General features: G+C 39.3%; 1 protein-coding gene across 3 annotated transcripts; it reads right to left on the reverse strand.

The window, feature by feature from the left end:
• Window positions 1-5,575: 5,575 nt before the first annotated feature.
• On the reverse strand, window positions 5,576-20,573 carry mtfr2 (mitochondrial fission regulator 2). Of its 3 annotated transcripts, none has more exons than XM_060820528.1 (8): window positions 20,494-20,573; window positions 16,880-17,015; window positions 16,477-16,581; window positions 10,900-11,018; window positions 9,790-10,004; window positions 8,089-8,389; window positions 7,825-8,005; window positions 5,576-6,363 (listed from the first exon to the last, which is right to left on the reverse strand). In XM_060820528.1, the coding sequence occupies exons 2-8, from the start codon at window positions 16,940-16,942 to the stop codon at window positions 6,301-6,303; spliced, it is 1,047 nt and encodes a 348-aa protein (XP_060676511.1). In that variant the 5' UTR covers window positions 16,943-17,015; window positions 20,494-20,573; the 3' UTR covers window positions 5,576-6,300. The 3 variants fall into 3 exon arrangements, with proteins under 3 accessions (XP_060676511.1, XP_060676520.1, XP_060713050.1); XM_060820537.1 differs by having other exon boundaries at window positions 9,799-10,004; window positions 16,477-16,584; XM_060857067.1 differs by having other exon boundaries at window positions 16,477-16,584.
• Between the last annotated feature and the right edge of the window lie 69 nt (window positions 20,574-20,642).

The following is a 20,642-nucleotide window of genomic DNA, read 5'->3' on the forward strand; positions in this document are numbered from 1 at the left end:
GGGCTAAAGAGTCTCTCATGTGGTGTATGATTCGGAGTACTCAAGAGAACAAAATGGTATGGTGAGAGGAAATTCACTAGTAGTACAAACACCAAAGATTCTTAGCCTGATGGCTTCCTTCTGTGCTAAAAAAGATTGCCTGATTCAATTTCAAAAGACTGGTGGAACTACTGGACACATCAATAATGCCAACCCCAATATATCATAAACATGGAATGAACTTTTAAAAATTAGGAGTTTGGTTTAAAAATGAGATGCTATATTTTTACAAACATAAAACAATAGTAGACTGACAGTGCTTTATAAACCTCATTAGTGACATTTAATCACTAAAAGGTCAGAGCTTTTTAGAAAAGCTTTATTACTGTCTCTCAAAATACATTATAAGATAAACTTTATAATCAGTTGTTCATTCTGTCTCAGAGTCAAAAGGATCATGTTTACCAGCAGAGTATCTATGGTTTGTGGAGTTTGTAAACAAGAGAGTTTTCTGGAGCTGTTTTGTTTTGATTCAGTTTTGCATCCAAAAACAGTCTTATTCCTTTTATTCGCCTTTTACTCACTTGCTCTAGAGTATTTCACGAAGCCCTAAAATGCCTCACGAGTTGAAGGAATCCTTTTCTAAAGGGTTAGTAATCACTGAACACCTTTCTACCTAAAGCATAATTCTAATTATGAAATTATTAAAATGGTAGAACAAACATTTCATGCCATAAACAGGTTCCTGGGTTCACTTCCAAAGGTCGGGGAATCTGGAAAGATGTCAGTCTGAACACTGAATTGACAGTAATGCCGTAATAAATCATTTTGATGCATTATTCTCCCAAATTGTAGACAATTTACGGTTCAGAGTAGTTTGGTAATTTGTAATGCATAGTGTAAAAATAATAGGTAGAAACAAGGCATATTAGTCTTCATCTAAAACAGCTTCTGCAGGCTTCTCCCTCAGGTATCTTTGAACTCAGTCAATGATCACACTCTAGTGGCAGCAAACTAAATTACAGATATTTAACAAAAAAACTTGCAAATAAATAATCTTAAAAAGGATTAACTTTCTTGTTAATTGGTGTTAATTGATCCTAACAAATGGTAATTAATGAAAAACTACATACTGTTCCACACTTGACTCCTTACGACATTTCCTGCTCCGCATGATTGCCACAACAGAGTTTTGATTGTATCCTCTCTCAAACTAAGCTCAAAGTGGAAGGCTGACAAGAAGAACACAGTATAAATATTGGATTAAGACTAAGGAGTAGGAGAAGACCATTCAGCTGCTTCACCAATCAACAAGATCATGGCTGGTCAGATTATGATTTCAACTCCACTTTCTTATCTACTTCCTATAATCGCCGAGTATCTTGTCTATCAAACATTTATCTCATGCTTATTGATTATGCTTCCAGCTTCTAGCACCACTCACTTGCCCACTTTGTGAAAATGATCTCAGAGGGAAGGGCCACTCCTGAAACATTTCACTTGATCATCATGGTCCACAGATAAAAAATGTTTTGAAACCACCTGCCATATTCCACAAATTAAGAACCCTCTCACGAGCAGCTCAACCTTACTTTAAAATCATGCCTCTCACAACATATTCACACACGTTGACATGTCTGGCTGAGACTTTTTGAGGAGGGTAGTCAACCATGCACCACGCTGTAGACAATTCAAGGAGGATGGAAAATGGCAGCTTATCACATGGGATGGTTTGTGACCCTTAACTGCTGTTACTGTTAAGCTCCATAGCAATATTTACACTACAGCAACCACCATTGGGTAGGTGCAAAAAATATCCACACATTCCCTGTGATAAAATGCAATCCTTCCTAAAATAAGTGTGAGAGAGACTCTTTGGAACACATCTGCAAGTAAAAATAGGTTGAGATGGAACCACTTGGAGATCTGAAAGCAACAGATGACTTGGCACTTTTCTCAGAATCTAACCTTTCCAGACAACCTTAACCCAACTTGGTCTGGGAACATCAAAAAGAGCCAGTCTGAAAAAATGGTTATAATTTAGCTGTTACAGAAGAAATTCTGTTAATGCTAAACAAGCAAATTATAAAAAGTTTAAAAAAAGTGTTCATTTGTTCTTTAGAAATACTTTGCACGTGTGACCAATTTTCATCAGAACTTTTCAAGTGACTGTTCATTAAACAAAAATCCAGTCTCTCAAAGGCTCAGGAGGTACATGTCACCTAGTTTTGAGATGTCTTGCAAATCAGGAAGATTTTGATGTGCAATCCTCACTGCTGTTTATACTTCAGGGAATCTGAGAAAAAGCACTTCAGGAAACTGGGAATGAGGTTCATATTTGGAATCTGCAATTAGTCTCCCAAATATCCAAGGCAAGTAGTATCATAGAGATGTACAGCACAGAAACAAACCCTTTGGTCCAATTCGTCCATGTCAACCAGCTATCCTAAACTAATCTAGTCCCATTTGCCAGGACATGGCCCATATGCCTCTAAACCCTTCCTAGGCATGGACAGGGAAAGTAGACAAAGTATTTTCCCGTGGGTAGGGGGCTCCAAACCTAGATGGCATAGGTTTAGGGTGAGTGGGGAAAAATTTAAAAGGGACCGAAGGGGCAACTTTTGCATGCAACGGGTGGTGCATCTATGGAATGAACTAACAGAGGAAGTGGTGAAGGCTAGTACAATTACAACATTTAAAAGGCATCTGGATGGATCAAAAGCTTGCTGGCATTTCAGTTCTGAAAATTCTGAGGAGTAACAGACCTGGTACACAGTAGATTTCCCAACAGTGTATTGTGTTCCTAATCAAGCTGAAATCCTGAAGAAAGAGCAATTTAAATTATACATGGATGAATGTAAAGATACTAGTGAGAGTGGGACATACTAAAGAAACTAGTATCTTTACATACAGATGAGGAAGAACACCACTTTGACTGGGACAACACATCCTAGGACAAGCCAAACAGAGACATGCACATGAATTCCTAGAAGCATGGCATTCCATCCGGAACTCTAACAATAAACACACTGACTTGGATCCCATTTACCGCCCCCTGAGAAAAAGAACAAGAAATGACATCACCACAGGAAGTGACATTGGCAACCTAAGGAAACCTAAATGCAAATAAAAACCACCACTATTTCATCCAGAGACTCACTGATGATGTTACCTAATATAGTGACGGAACGTCTAAAACCAAACTTTCCAGCTCAGCAAGCTTACCTACATCCAGAACCTCAACTTGAGCTACAAATCTTAACACTTATTAAATTATGTATTTTCCAACTTTACAAATCTAGACAACAATAGCTGGGGTTGTAGAAATTTGCATTAAATCCTTACCAAGGTATTTGTACTTTCGCAATGCTTTGAGGGAGAAAACAAGCTGCTTCAGTTTTCTCTTGCAAGATTCTAATATTTTTGAAACCAGTTCTGTAATTTTTTTTTTAAACTCCAAAACCTGTAAGCACTGAGCATGAGAGAATTACAGACTGTTCTTCATGTCAACCAATACCAAGACTGTGTGAAGTGCATGATTGCATTATAATGCATTTTTTCCACTTGCGACATGTGTATAATGCATCTATCAACAAATTAGTCAACCTAATCCCTTGAATTTCAGCCCCAACACTTCGTAATTATTTACAAAAAGTCAAAGGATCATACACATTTTGTTCACTGGTTGGTTCTGAATGCAAAATCCATAAAAGAACACAATGTTTTTGCCAATGAAACTTGCTTAAGAAGTTTGATATGCTGTCTGCATCTAAAGTAAAGCTGACATCAGTGTAAGAAGAGATCTTTATGCATGGAATGCTTGGCATTGAATCAGAGAATAAAATTGATCTTTCAGCCTGACCATATTTGTATTTGAAATTTAGTTGGAGTTTGAAGTAATATCTAGGCATAAAAAAGTTGAAAACAGTGACAACCAACATTCCCTATAAGCTGCATGTACACAACTGCTGAAGGTCCACACACAGCACTTGGTAGCTGAAGCTGTTCCCAGCTTTGATAACTGGTTCTAGAAGTCCCTGCCATCCAGGTCCATGCAAAAGAAATCAAATTTAGCTGGAATATTGTTAATAACAAGGGTAGGTAGAAAAGTAGGTTGTGAGGAGGACATAGTGGGGCCTCAAAAGATATAGATAGGGTTAATGAGTGGGCACAAAGGGGGAAAATGAATATAATGTGGAAAATGTGCAATTGCCCATTTTGGAAGAATAAAACAAGTTACAATATTTAAACAGAGATTGCAGAGCTTTAAGTTGCAGAGGGGTTGCTCTGTACTCATGCATGAATTTCAAAGGTTAGCATGAAGACACAATGAATTAGGAAAGCTAGTGGAATATTACTGTTTATTACAAGGGGAAATTAAATACACAAGTATGTAGGTTACGCTTTAGTGTCATAGGGCATGAGTGGGACCACATCTAGGAGTACTGTGCACAGTATTTCAGGAAGGATGTAAGTGCACTGGTTTACTAGACCAAAACCTAGAACAAAACAAAGAATATAGAGGTTGAAATCTAAAACAAATAAAAACTGAAATTGCTGGAGAAATTCAGCAGGTCGGTCAGCAGAGAGAAAACAAATGTTTTGAGTCCAGTGAATCTGAACAAGGGTTATTGTATTCAAACTGTGCAAGGCTCATATCCACTGGAATATTTCCCTCCCTAACAGCACTGTGGGTCTATCTAAAACATCTGGACTGCAGCAACTCAAGAAGGTAGCTTATCACCACCATCTCAAAGGCAACTAGCAAATGGGCAATAAATGCCAGGCAGCCAGCAACACATTACCCAGGAGTAAATTAAAACATCTGCTGGTGCCATCTGTCACAATCTTTAATTCTGCGTGACAAAAATCAAATGGTATCTATAACCACTCTGTGAGTTGATGTGGTGAAGGGGTAAATGTAGGGTGGGTTGCTCTTCAGAGGGTCGGTGTGGACTTGTTGGGCCGAAGGGCCTGTTTCCACACTGTAAGTAATCTAATCTAATCTAATAATATGTCCTCTCTATGGTGTGTGGTATTTCCCCATGTTCAAATTTTTGACTTGTGGTCTCTCCCAGTCCTTGACTTTCCCTCTTCAAAAGGCAAATATTTTATCTTGATTGCAGTTGCTTACATGTGCAGGTAGCAAGAAAACCAAAAGGAGTAGAATATGCACCCTGGTATAGTGCAAACTCTAGAACTGTAGTTTAAATTGAGTCAAATCTTCAACTTTTTGCAACCATTCCAGTTGTTCTTTCTTTTGTGGAACTTCCATTCCTGTTCCCTGTTGGTGAACATAAGTAACCCACTATGATGGCAGACGTGGTTTTTGAGGATAGATTGAAACCAAAGCAAGAATACTGCTTTCCAATGTACTGAGCCCTAATGTAATTCCTCCATTAATATACTAAATGTCATGATCTGAATCTGACATTTGGAAGTTCTGAAAATAATTACAAGGTGGAGTCATTGGCTTCGATCTTGCAGAGGATGCTGTCAGTGACTCAAACTATTACACAGCTTTGATGAGAAATGATATGGTTATTACTTGGACAACATGGAGGTCACAAATGACAGAAGGTCAGTACAATAAATCCTCATGTAAATTTGCCCTGTTTAATGTTGTTTAGCTTTAATATCAGCAAATTAATGGAATCTGTAATCTCAGTGTTGCAAAATACATTTTAACATTACTTACTTGACTCAACCGTCATAATTCTGGTACAGCCTCACCCATCTCTGACTGAATGCTCGAGTTTAAAAAAAAGTAAAGTGCTCGAGAAACCCAGAAGGTCTGACAGCAACCTTGTTTCTCTCTTCACAGACATGTTGAGTTTGATAAGACTCTTCTTCGGAACTATGTTCACTGCTTTCTCCAGTATATTTTAAATAAATGTTGTTTCATTGTAAACAGGATTGAAGATTTAATCTTCAACAGTTTCAGAATTTATAAACAATCCCAAGCAGAAAGAAATGCATCGATTAAACATAATATTCAGTGCACCAAAATAATAGTCCAAACAAAAACGGGTCTGTTACTTTTGCATATTAACAATTTGCTATTTTGAGAGAAATATAAAATCTTTAAAAAGTTAAGAGTGGCTTCACAAATAGTAGAGAAACGAACAAAAAAATCTAATTTAAAATGTACAATATCTTGACTTAACCTTCCACTAGAAAAGTATTTTATCTGGGTGGATAATTTACAAATGGGAATCATTGTAAACAAGTATCTACTATTATGTCCATTACAATTGCACTATGTTGCCAGTTCTTTTCCAGTATACGTAACAGCTATGAAGAGTCATCAAACTCTGCTGTTTACAATATTTGATGAGTCTTCAAGATATTTTGTTTCTTGGGCTTCAGGTCATGTTGAACAGACTAGAGAGAAAAGAGGGCAAAAAAGACATTAAGATATTGAAGCAAATATTTTGGTACACTTCAATGCACATGCTCATTAGTTTCTTTACAATGTTTTAATACTTTATAGACATTATCCCTGCTCAAATGCTCTTTACTATTTCCTGTAGTCTTTAATTCTTTGCCTCTTCAAATATTTATTGCAAAAAGGACTCAGTCACCCTGTTCATGGAGGAATTGCCATTCCATTCTCATACTCACTGCCACTCTGCCACAATGTCTAGTGCATTTCATGTTAATAAGTTATCCTGAAGCATATTTTAGCTGAAGAGAATCCCTACTCCATCTGAATTAGCTGTCTAGCTTGGAATAATGTTGATTAACTTACTTTATCTAATAACCTAAAAGCACATATCCATGCACCAAGTCAAATAATTTGCATAGATAAAAATACTTTTTTTAAAAAAAAACGTGCTCCTAGAAATGTCAACTTCTTTAAATTATATTTATACCAGTTTTCTAATATTTTTCAAGAATTAGATTAGATTACTTAGTGTGGAAACAGGCCCTTCGGCCCAACAAGTCCACACCGACCCGCCAAAGTGCAACCCACCCATACCCCTACATTTACCCCTTACCTAACGCTACGGGCAATTTAGCATGGCCAATTCACCTGACCCGCACATCTTTGGACTGTGGGAGGAAACCCACGCAGACACGGGGAGAACGTGCAAACTCCACACAGTCAGTCGCCTGAGTCGGGAAGAATGAATGATTCTTCTGATTATGAAAATGTGCAGAAGACTTTAAGATAACTCATTGCTAATTTTGTTGGCACTAAAGGAATCCCCATACAGAAGCAGACTGGTGGTATAAACAAAAACCAAAAAAATGAACATTTTCATTAAATCTTGAAGTTTAAAAATTGTGCACAAAATGTAAATCAAAATACACTGTAATCAATTCTACAGAAAAAAATTTCAAAACATCTTTGTTTTAAAGCTCAGATAATATGCAGGCCTGGGAGGTTAGCACTAGAAATATGGAAATTGGGGGCCAAATGCAAGGCCACCATTCCAAGATGTGCCTGAAGGCAGCTGGGGTATTCAATTAACTCTGTATTGGGATGAAAAAAGATAACTTAGCCATTAAGAGATCCAAAATTAAATTGGGTTATCTACATAGCAACACTCATTACTATGAAAGAACTTCCAAAAGACTTCAGCAAAACAAACTACTGCAGATTTTGGAAACAAAATAAAAACAAGATATTCAGCACATTTGCCAGCTTTTGTGGAGAAATGGTTAACATTGTGACCCTACATCAAGAAATTGCCATATAATTTAGAATGATCTACAATATCAAGTTATGGAACTAAACTGTTCAATGTTTCTTTCTAAACAACTACCATGTAACACAAAAACTTTGGAAAACACACTAATGAACTTCAACATTTCACCGCTTCCCATGAACTAACATACCTTTGAAGTTTCTGGACTTGACAGTGGAGAGAAGTCAAATGGCTCATTTTCATAATCAGAAGAATCATTCATGTATCTGTGCGAAAACTTGCGTTTTAAAGCATCTGCAATCAGCGCTGCTGGATCAGAGACAGGTGTCTTTATTGCTGGTTTCTTCCTCATGGGTGTTCCACCAGGTGACCTTTATGAATCAGAACATTGTCAAAACATGCCAAATCCATGAAATGTTTCCATTCCAGCAGTTTGAAAGAGAAAAACATTTACCTTGCTACTACTTTTAATTTGACATTCTGCATGTCCTTCAAGACATCCATCATTTTGAAGGGATTTGGTAAGTTTTCTGTGAGCTTTGATTTGATGGTTACATGACTAGGATTGCTTTTCATAGCTTGGGATTCTTCACCAAGATTACTAGCTGATGCAGCACTGTTCTTAGCAATTGACATTGGCAGAGGTGGAGGAGGCGGCGGAGGTGGAGGAGGTAAGGCATTCCCCAATGGATCACACAAAGCACCAAATGGTGTGGATGTTAGCTTTGGAGGAGGAATCGAAATAGCAGGAGTACCTGAAATGTGAAAGCCAGTTAGTCCCAACTGAGTTAAGCATAGGGAGTATTTTATCCTGAATAATGCTGAAATATTGAAATACAAATTCCTAATGAGATTATGATCAACAAAAAGAAAGCAAATGAAATATAAAACATCCAGTCAATAGCTAGGTGCAATTAAGATTGCTGAACCGACTGGATCAAATTTCCATATGTTCCTTGGTGAGATTGATGGGGGAGTTAATTTTATACATCAGCCATTTCCTATTTATACATTAGCCATTTCCTACAAGAGCAAAATATTTTCTAAGATTGCAATATGAAGGTTTGAAAAATACATTTGAAAAATCCTACTTTCATCATGGAAGTTTTACTAAACCGGTATTTCATCCTATATTGTTAGCATTTTGCAAAAGAGATAGAATACAATAAGATGTTTAGTCCATTCCAATTATCTATTCCGAAGCTACAATCCTCATTGCTACATTCACTTACATAAAAGTTTTCAATATTTTTCTTTTTATTTCTGTGAAGTTCATTCCATACATTGATTACTCATTGTGCAAAGAAATTTGCCTGTTATGTTCACTATTTTCTTATACATTTTATATCTCCAAACAAAGCAGAAATAACAGATAGATTCTGTGCATGTATAATGAAATGTATTGACAATGATTTCTCAAAAGCCTGCAACTCCAGTCTACTCCATGCTTCAGCTCTTAGAAAAATACATGAGAAACAAGTTGCTAAGATCTGAGTCATCACTCCAGGCATAACTAATGAATCACTAAGCATAAAAACAGTCCAATGAAACATAATCAAAGATAGAATAATTGAACATTCCAACAACATCAGTCCTAAATTGTTTTTGAATTAAGGCCAATATCCCTCTTTAATTTACTTTTAAACTTGAAAATTATGCTCCAGACTTACTATTTGTACATAAAAAATACATTTTGCTGCTATGGAGCTCTCCTTTTAGTCTTGAAAAGCTGACCATGTTTCTTCAATTTGTCCTCAATCCATCCTCATTGTGACTGTAATCTGGTTATTCTTTCTGAACCATCTTCAAAATCTGAGACCCCTTGTGACCCAGTAACCAGAACATGATGTTCGAGAAACAGTCTAATCAAAAATCTCTTGAAAGGTCTGTCATATTTCACTAACATGCATTGAAAAAGAGTATTTCCTGCTTTACATAATTCAGTTTTGCAAAGCCTCCTTACCTTTGATGCTCAAAATTAGTTGTCCGTCAACAAAAAGATTTTTTGTAGTGATCAACATATTGATTATTATTGAATGCTTCACTGGCTGTGAGGCATTTGATACATCTAGATATCATAAGGGTCCCAAATAAATGCAAGCTTACATCCAGAGATACTACATAAATGCACACAACTTTTGTCCATAAAACGTACAGGGAGTACCTGATCTTTGATCCTGCAGTGTAATAAGCATAGCAATTTGAGACCTCAGACGAGACAACTCATCTTCAAGTTGAGATATTTTATTCAAGGCATTTTCATTTGATGTATTATTCCCATTTTTTGGATAATTTAGTGACATCATTGGTGTGCATCGTTCTTGCTTCAGGCTGATTACCTGTTCAGCTTTGGGAGGGCGAACTTCATTCCTTGAAAAAAAAACAAACAGATCAATCAAGTCTTTTCTACTCATCAGGTTTTAAACATTTTCATTCCACAATTTGTCTTGGATATAATGGTCGAACCATTAATTACTCAACAACCATTATTAATATTATACTGTAGTGAGTTAGATCTTGTTAAAACATTTTATGAAAGATGGTAACTGATAATGTTTCGATTTTGTGGTTGCATTGCTTTGAGGCAGCAGTAGAACCATACAGTACAGAAGAGGCCCTTCAGCCTATTAAATCTGCACCAAAAAATCTATGCTAGCCTCACTTTTCATCACTTGACCCATTGCCTTAGACATTATGACAGTTGAAGTGTTCATCCAAGTACATTTTAAAGGCTGTGAGGTTTCCCATCTCAACTTGCCTTGCAGACTGATTTCCAACACTCTCTGGGTGAAATTGTTTCCCCCTCAAATCCAGATGAATCTTGCTGCCTTTCACTTTAAAAATTAGGCTCCCTTGTCCGTGCTCTTCACTCTCTCTCTGAGGCACAAGCTTTGGGTTCAAGTCTCACTTGATGGCCACAGAAGACATATTCATAAAGTGACCAGTTTGAAACCAGTTTGAAAACCAATTTCCAAGATACTTCCAATACACATATGGCAAGTACTAAGACTGGGAGATTCTCTTGATAAGCCTAAGCCTATTTTTAAAAAGTATTTCACCATGGCCCAATTTTATTTTGATTATTTTGTGAATTTACATATTAGAAGTAAATTCTACACATCCATAAAATTCTGGCAGCACATTGTTAGCTCTAAGGAGTGCCACATTTGTAAGATTACCAATTTCTCAAAGGACACTATGGACAGACGAAAAAAAAAATATGTAAATATACATACATTAAGGAAGCTAGGGTATGTTTACACACCTAAAGCGAGTGCAAGTTTCACCTTCATCATCAGCAATCCATGGTATATCAGCCAGCGATAGAACTGTAGGTTTATAGCTATTGTTACAAGAGTCAGCCACATGTAGTCCTTCTAAGAGCTATAAAATGGCAAAATGTTATATCAATTCAATTTAATTACATATGCATTTACAAACAAGATGCATAAAGGTAATGAAAGATAAATTTCAAAAACGTCAACAAGTAATAAGCACTCGTACTGAAATCAAATTAACTGGGGTTTGCCAAAATACTCCAAAATCAAACAGTGACCTGCAAAAGTGAACTTCCAGAAATAAATTACATTACTACTCCAAATCCATCAACTGCAAACGACAGGATGTTCTGCTGGGTGGATTTGAGGCGGGGTGGGTTGGGAGTGTGGAGTTCTGCTTACTTAGAAGCAGTTTTACCAAAAACAGAAGCTACTAGTGCTGAACTTTTAATGTTGCAAACCAGCCTAATTCAAAGACTCCCAAATCCTAGCTGTTATTCACTTATTTTTAGGCCCTTCAATTGACCTGCAAATGTAGGTAAAGCTTCAGTGAAGGAAACCTGAACCTGAATTCAAAGAGACCTCAAGTTTTCTGCAGAAAGGACTTATACTCATAACACACACTATGGGTTATGAAGCAGAAGTCATGGTCCTTGAAACGTACAAAATATAAACTTAGAAAATAGGTGGAGAAGTAGGCATTTGGCAGAGAAGGTCAGTAGTAAGCAAGTTAAAACTACAAGTTAAAATTTAAACTAAAAAATCCTACTCGTATGAGTGAGAGAAAAAAATTATTCTAACATTTACAATAGCTGCTTGTTGACATTTGCCTCAGGACTCTTTATGAATGTTTGGTTGCTTTCACTACCTATAACTCTCATCACGGTTTCCAAGTTCACAGCTTCATTGACAGATCAAAAGGCTTATCAAGCTCTCAATTATTAGCAAAACAATGGAATGAAGCAATGCTACAAAGCAATAACCTGCTCACTAGTGTTCAGTTAGGGTTTAGCCAGGTGCACTTAGCTCTGGTCTCCTCACAGGGAAAAAGGACTACTCACAGCAATAGTGAGAGTGGTCGACCATGAAGTTTCATGGGAGGTGGGTGCAGTGGTGAACTTTGACTGAGTGTGAGGTAGTAGAAAGAAAATGGTGGCATTTACCCATGAGGAGCACAGACAATCCTTAACCTGCTTGTGGCATTGCTGTGAGATCCTCCAGACCATAGATATCACACTGACTCAGATGGTTATATAGATCAGGCTAGATGTGTCTGGTGCCATAGTCTTTGCAAAGCAGAATGGCAACTTGTCTCCCTCAATCATGTCATTTGGAATTGTACAGCAAAATACTAAGGGTAGTGCCTGGCTTGCAGCATTTCAACAATATGGCAGCATGCATCCCGCTGCACACAAAGTCCCTGCACTGGCTAGCACTTCTGTCTCTGATGGGCACAGGGTTATGCAAGTGATACCATGGAGGCAGGATGCATAATTAATAAGGTAAGAAGCAGAGAATTGAACCAGAAATGTCACCAGCGTTTACAGCTCGAAGCTTTCCACAGAACTCCCTGAAACAAAATACAAAAAAATTCAGCCCAGTGGAACTGGAGCATATGAGAACAAAGAAGAGAAGATTTGATGGAGATGTTCAAAATTTGGAAGGGCTGTGATAAATCAGGAAAACTATTCACACTAGTCAGTGAATTATCAACCAGAGAATAAATTGAAAATAATTAACCTTTTCGTTGTTAACTTGGTAGGGGTGTGGGGGAAAAGGAAGTATTATCAAGGAAAAACAAGTTATACACTGAATTCAGGCAAACAGATAGTACGAATGTAGAAACTTGCAAGATGTTATACAGGGTCAAAATGAGTAGAAATTAAATAAGGTATGAAATAAGTTTACTATGCAATTATGTGAATATAAACAAGATTGGATGAGCTACAAGTGCAGATAGCCATATGAAAATAGGATGCTTTGACGGTATTGGAGATATGACTCATAAAAGACTATAAATGTAAAGGAGCAGAATTAGGCCATTTGGCCCACACAGTCTGCTCTGCCATTCAATCACGGCCAATATATTTCTCAATTCCATTCTCCTGCCTCCTTCCTGTAACCCTTGATCAGTTCTTGATTAGTAAGCCAATCTCGGTCTTTCCACTCAATGACTTGGCCTCCATGGTCTTCTGCATCAACACCAGTTCCAAATTCACCACTCTATGGCTAAAGAAATTCCTCCTCATCTCAGTTCTAAAGGATTGTCCCTTCACTCAAGCTATGACCATCAACGCTAGTTCTTCCAATAGTGCACACCTCTGTTCTTACACACTAAATTACATAACATCACACTTTCCCACATTGTATTCTATCTGCCACTTCTTTGCTGACTCTCCTCGCATGTCCAAATCCTACTTTGCCTGCTTCCTCAGCGCTACCTGTCCCTTCACCTATCTTTGTGTCATCTGCAAACTTAACAACGATGCATTCAGTTCCTTCATCCAGATTGGTATTGCATAACATGAACACTGACCCCTGCAGTGCTGCTATCTTGAAAAAGACCCCTTTATGCCCACTCTCTGCCTTCTGCCAATCAGCCAATCCTCTATTCATGCCAAATACCTTACCCCTAACAGCATGGGCTCTTACTTAGCAGCCTCCTTACAACATGTTGACAAACATCTTTTGGAAATCACATCCACACAGACTCTCCTTTGTCTAACTTGCTCATTATCTCCTCAAAGAATTCTAACAGTTTTGTCAGGCATGACCAACCCTTGACAAAGCTGTGCTTGCTCAGTCCCATTTTACCATGCATTTCCAAGTAATCCGCAAACCAATACTTCATTGTGAACTTGAAAATCTTACCAACGACCAAGATCAGGGTAACTTGCCTACAGTTTTCTGTCTTCTGCCTATCTTCCTTCTTAAACAAAGGTGTTATATTATCCTTTTTCCAGTCTTGTGGGATCATCCCTGACTCCTGAAAAATCACCACCAATACATCCACAATTATCTCAACTATCTCCTTCAATATTTGGGTATAGTTCATCCAATCGAGGTAATATATCCTCTTCAGTCTCTTCAATTTCCCTTGCGCATTCTCCTTAGTAATGGCCAAAACACTCACCTCTACACCCTGACCTTCTTTAAGTTCTGGTATGCTGCTGGCATCTTCCACCATGAAGACTGACGCAAAGCACCTATTCAATTCCTCTGGCATTCGTTTCCCGTTACTACTCCTCCACTCTCATTTTCCAGTGGTCCAATGTCCACTTTTGCCACTCTCTTACCTTTTATATATCTTAAAAAAAACTTGCAGTCTTCTCTTGTACAACTTGCTAGTTCGCCTCATATTTCACCTCCATCCCCCCCCCCACTTAGCTGCTGGTTTTTAAAAGGCTTCCCAATAATCTTCACCACATTGTTGCTATGCTGTCGCTGGTTTGCCTCGTCAGGAAGGTTGCCTCATCTCCCCCTTGCTATGTTTCTTCTTCTATGAAATGAATGTCTGCTGTGTCTCTCGAGTTACGTTCAAACACCCCTGCCTTGCTGCTCCACAGTCTTCCCTGCTAGGTTCCCCTTCCAATCAACACTAGCCGACTCATCCCTCATGTTTTTGTAGTTAGCTTCACTCAATTAAATACCGTTAGATCTCAAACTGCCGAGTGAATGCTATCATATTCTGGTCACTGTCCCCTAAGGGTTCATTCACCTTAAGCTCCCTAATCAAGTCTGCCTCATGATCAAATCCAGAATTGCCTGTTCACTTGTGGACTCTACCACAAGCTGCTCAAAAAGAAATCTTAAAAGAAATTCCACAAAGTCTTTTTCTTGGGATCCACGACCAACATGGTTTTCCCAATCCCACCCACATATTGAAGTCCCCCTTAACTAATGTAATAGTCATGATGTGGAGGAGATAATGTTGGACCAGTAGACAAAGTTAAAAATCACAACACCTGGTTATAGTTTAACAGGTTTATTTGGAAGCACTAGCTTTTGGAGCACTTTCACAGCTACCTGATGAAGAAGTAGCGCTTCAAAAGCTAATGCTTCCAAGTAAACCTTCCAAATAATAGCCTGGTGTTGTCTGATTTTTAATTATTGTAATAGCGCATTTCTTACATGCCTTTTCTATCTCCTGATTTATTTCTCTCCACATATCCTGGCTTCTGCTCTAATATTTGTAGATAACTACATCAGAATCTTTTCTCCTTTGTAGTTCCTTAACTCTTGGCCCCACTTGTGCAGCAGTGGTAATAGCCCTACGCCTGGACTGAGAGGCCCATGGTCAAGTTCCACCTGCTCCAGAGATGTGTAATTAGAAAAAGAGGTGAAACAAAAACAAAGGATTTTACAGGACTCTTGTGGTGTAGTGGTAGTATCCCTACCCCTGAACCAGGAGGCCTGAGTTCAAGTCGCATCTGCACCAGCAGTGTGTAATAACACTACTGAACAGACATAGACAAAGGAACAACAAATGTCCAGCAAATGGTGATAACGAGCCTGCTATTGTAAAGAGAGTGACGCAATTTACCTACCTGTCAACGATATATGTACATTTTTGTTACATGCTTAATACAGCTGGGTAAAGCACAGCAGGTTAGGCAGCATCTATGGAACAGGAAATTCGACGTTCCGGGCCAGACCCTTCATCAGAAATGAGGAGAATGTCCCTACCTTTTATCTTAGCCTGCCTGGCACATTCTCCTCATTCCTGATGAAGGGCTCTGGCTCGAAACGTCGAATTTCCTGTTCCTTGGATGCTGCCTAATCTGCTGTGCTTTAACCAGCAACACATTTTCAGCTCTGATCTCCAGCATCTGCAGACCTCACTTTTTACTAATACAGCTGGGTAACCTATACATTTTCTTGGTTGCAGAAAGACAATATTCCAAGGAACCTAACTCAAAGCTTTAACATTAATTCGTATGGAAACACACCATTCATCTAAAGTTGTTTTATTTAAAATAATGTTTCTCAGCAGCACAACCAAGATTCTCTTTATTAATTATTTGTTCACGGGATGTCAGAGTTGATGGTTAGACCAGTGTTTATTGTGCATCTTACCGTCCTGGAGAAGGTGATGGTGAGCACTGCCTGTGTATTTTTGTTTGTCACTGTCACTGGATTAAAATCTTAGAATTCCCTTCCTGACAGTAATTGAGGGCATACTTGAACCATATAAATTGCAGTTATTTAGTAAGTGGCTCACCATCACTTTCTCGGGGCAATTAAGGATGGCCAAGAAATGTTAGAATTTGGGCACTGATAGAAAGCCTATGAAAGAGCAAAATTAAAAAGGGAGACAAGATTGGTAGGAAATAATATATCACAAAACTACAATCATAAAATCTGGAAAATTCTCAGGCGCATGTCTTAAATTTAAAAATATTTACAGACATTGGAAGATGAAGAAATTGACACTTCTGTCAGCTTATGGATACAAGCAAAACTATTTAGAAATAATATTGAAATGTGAAAATATTACTAAGATCTAAGACAAAAATGTTTAAAGACAGGCAATTTTCATACAATTATTTTAATGCTTATCTGACCTGAAAACAGACCCTAGGCCAATGATTCAAAGGAAGTAATGATCCTATCCTTCGAACAATACTCCGAGTCTGTCCATATGGCTTGTTTTGCCATTGCTGGAAAAGCTGCTTTAAAAAAATACAAATGGGCACAGTTATATAAAATTTTTGTTTTAATTGCAAAGCATTAAAAATGCTACAATGTTTAAAAGCATTGATTTTACTATAGCCAAGAAAGTTTTGCAATCTGCCATTTTACGACTGTTATAATACTCTAAAGTTAGTCTTATGAGTAAAAAGAGATACGCAGCTTAAACAGTATGACCAAGACACCGCTGCTTCAATATTTTACATCTATTTCTCTGACCCACATTTAACTATCAAGCCCCACTTACAATCAAACTCAAGAATTTTGTGAACTTACCAAATCTGATGATATCCCAAAGTATTCCAGCAATTCACAAATAAAATTTAGCAGGCGAGACATCTAGTGTAGCGTAGTCAACACTGAACATTTCTTTATTCACATTTAACTACCAGGACCAAACGCAGATAAAATACTATGAGGAAGAAAAACAACAATCTATGCCTGAAACCTTTAAGAAAATTATGACAGCAAGTGAATGATTATAAAAATCTCATGTTAAGTTTTGGAAGAATTCAGTCCCAAATGTCCCTTTTTAAGAGTACTAAGCCCTGACTAAATCATTTTGATGATATATTTAAGCAACAATTAAACCGCTCATTAATCATACAGACCTGAGTGCCAGATAAGAACAATATCTATCACATTATAACATTCTGGATTAGTGGTGCTGGAAGAGCACAGCAGTTCAGGCAGCATCCGAGAAGCAGTAAAATCGACGCTTCAGGCAAAAGCCCTTCATCAGGAATAAAGGCAAAGAGCCTGAAGCATGGAGAGATAAGCTAGAGGAGGGTGGGGGGGTGAAAGAGAAAGTAGCATAGAGTACAATAGGTGAGTCAGGGAGGGGATGAAAGTGATAGGTCAGGGAGGAGGATGGAGGGGATAGGTGGAAAAGAAGATAGGCAGGTAGGACAAGTCATGGGGACAGTGCTCAGCTGAAAGTTGGAAGTAGGGTGAGGTGGGGGAAGAGGAAATGAGGAAACTGTTGAAGTCCACATTGATGCCCTAGGGTTGAAGTGTTCCGAGGCGAAAGATAAGGCGTTCTTCCTCCAGGCGTCTGGTGGTGAAGGAGCGGCGGTGAATAAGGCCCAGGACTTCCATGTCCACGGCAGAGTGGGAGGGGGAGTTGAAATGTTGGGCCACGGGGCGGTGTGGTTGATTGGTGCGGGTGTCCCAGAGATGTTCCCTAAAGCGCTCTGCTAGGAGGCATCTAGTCTCCCCAATGTACAGGAGACCGCATCGGGAGCAACGGATACAATAAATAATATTAGTGGATGTGCAGGTAAAACTTTGATTGATGTGGAAGGCTGCTTTAGAGCCTTAGATGGAGGTGAGGGAGGTGGTGTGGGCGCAAGTTTTGCAGTTCCTGCAGTGGCAGGGGAAGGTGCCAGGATGGGAGGGTGGGTTGTAGGGAGCTGAAAATGTGTTGCTGGTTAAAGCGCAGCAGGTCAGGAATCATCCAAGGAACAGGAAATTCGACGTTTCGGGCAAAAGCCCTTCATCAGGAAAGGTTGTAGGGAGGCATGGACCTGACCAGGTAGTCTTCCACATCCATCAAAGTTTTACCTGCACATCCACTAATATCATTTATTGTATCCGTTGCTCCCGATGCGGTCTCCTATACATTGGGGAGACTGGACGCCTCCTAGCAGAGTGCTTTAGGGAACATCTCCGGGACACCCGCACCAATCAACCACACTGCCCTGTGGCCCAACATTTCAACTCCCCCTCCCACTCTGCTGAGGACATGGAGGTCCTGGGCCTCCTTCAGTAACGCCTTATCTTCCGCCTCGGAACACTTCAACCCTAGGGCATCAATGTGGACTTCAACAGTTTCCTCATTTCCCCTTCCCCCACCTCACCCTACTTCCAACTTTCAGCTGAGCACTGTCCCCATGACTTGTCCTACCTGCCTATCTTCTTTTCCACCTATCCACTCCACCCTCCTCCCTGGCCTATCACCTTCATCCCCTCCCTGACTCACCTATTGTACCCTATGCTACTTTCTCCCACCACCCCCCCACCCCAGTTTATCTCTCCACACTTCAGGCTCTCTGCCTTTATTCCTAATGAAGGGCTTTTGCCCGAAACGTCGATTTTACTGCTCCTTGGATGCTGCCTGAACTGCTGTGCTCTTCCAGCACCACTAATCCAGAATCTGGTTTCCAGTATCTGCAGTCATTGTTTTTACCTATCACATTATGACAACCTGACCCTAGTCTTCATACAAGTAAAATTATAATACCGAACTGTGCATTTATTTCTTGTATATGTTCATACGCAATCAGAAACTACACCGCTAAAATGCCACCTGGTAAGACTTCTAAAGCTACAGCATATATCATGGTGCAGTGGTAATTTCCCCACCTCTGAGCCAGGAGACCTAGGCTCAAATCTCACCTGTTCCAAAGCTCTGTCTGCAAATCTTATTTCCTGCTTGAACAGTTTTAAAAGTTATTAAATTCAATATCAACATTTGTAACTGGAACCTCTGCTAATAGTTGCTTTTTGTGGGGGGTTCACATCACTAGGTGCTGTGGTTTCCCAAGTGGTAGAGTCTCGATCAGCTAGAATGTAAGAAATAAGGCTCTGATGAAGAGTCACTGGACTCGAAACATTAACTCTACTTTCTCTTCACAGATGGGACCAGACCTCCTGAGTTCTTCCAGAAATTTGTTTTGTTTGTGCAAGGAACAAGAGCTGGACTAGGCTTTTGGCTCTTTAAATCTACTTTTACCATTCAAAAGATAAGGGGCAGCACAATGGCTCAGTGGTTAGCCCTGCTACCTCACGGTGCCAAGGTTCTGGGAGGAGACAGGGACCTGGTGACTGTGTGTGGAGTTTGCATCTTCTCCCTATGTCTGTGCAGGTCTCCTTCAGGTGCTCTGGATTTCTCCCATAGTCCAAAGATGTGCAGGTGAGGAGGATTGACCATGCTACATTGCTAAGTAACGTTTCTGAACAGGTTAATTTTAAAATGAAGAATAGCTGAAGAAAAAAACTACAGTTTTAAATGAGAAATTGTATCATTTACAATTTTGCCCATCAACCTGAAGTGGGTGAGATTTCAAGTTGTGAGGAGGATACAGGATACTTAACCATAGAGTCATAGATATACAGCACGGAAACAAACCCTTCGGTCCAACTCGTCTATGCTGACCCGATATCCTAAATTAATCTGGTTCCATTTGCCAGCATTTGGCTCAAATCCCTCTAAACCAGTCTTATTCATGTACCCATTCAGGTGCCTTTTAAATCTTGTAATTGTACCAGCCTCCACCAGTTCCTCCAGCAGCTGATTCCAGACAAACATTGCCCTCTGCATAAAAAAGTTACCCTTTAGGTCCCTTTTAAACTTTTCCCCTCTCATCTTAAACATATGCCCACTAAGTTTGGTCTCCCGAACCTAGGGAAAAGACCTTGACTATTCATCCTATCCATTCAGCAACTGCAAGACAAATAGATTTGTGGAGATTAATGGCATTATAGAATGTGGAAATAATGCAGGTAATTGACATTTAGATAGACATTCAGTCATAGTCAAAGTGAATGGGGAAGGTAACTCAACAGGTGGAGGTATACCCCTGTATCTATCAACAAAGGAAGGAAGTGCGAGGGTTTTTTTTATTCCAATAAACCTACCGATGCGATAGAAGAAAATGATGTTTTAAGTTTTTTTTTAAATAATCAACATGTTAACTTTATCATATCTGGAAGACCTAGTTAGATCCCTCCCACACCCTCGTTCCATCCCACACTTCCCCTTCCACGATCCCACTCTCCTTTCCCGATACCGCTCCCATTTCCCCTCCTCCTTCCCCCCCCCCTTTTCCCATCATCTTCCCTGCTACCCCTCCCATTCTCCTTCCTTCCTGCCATTGTATCTCTCTCACCTCCTGTTGCACCTTCTTCCATCGAACATTCAAATTTCTCGTGATTAACTGAAAAAACCGCCACCCCCCAGTAACGTGCCGCCTGGTTGGTCCTTTTGACTCAGCCGATGCAGTGGTCCAATGGGAGACAAGTTCTCCCCGCGGCTGCC

Source organism: Hemiscyllium ocellatum, chromosome 3, assembly GCF_020745735.1.
Source record: "Hemiscyllium ocellatum isolate sHemOce1 chromosome 3, sHemOce1.pat.X.cur, whole genome shotgun sequence".
Lineage (NCBI taxonomy): Eukaryota > Metazoa > Chordata > Chondrichthyes > Orectolobiformes > Hemiscylliidae > Hemiscyllium > Hemiscyllium ocellatum.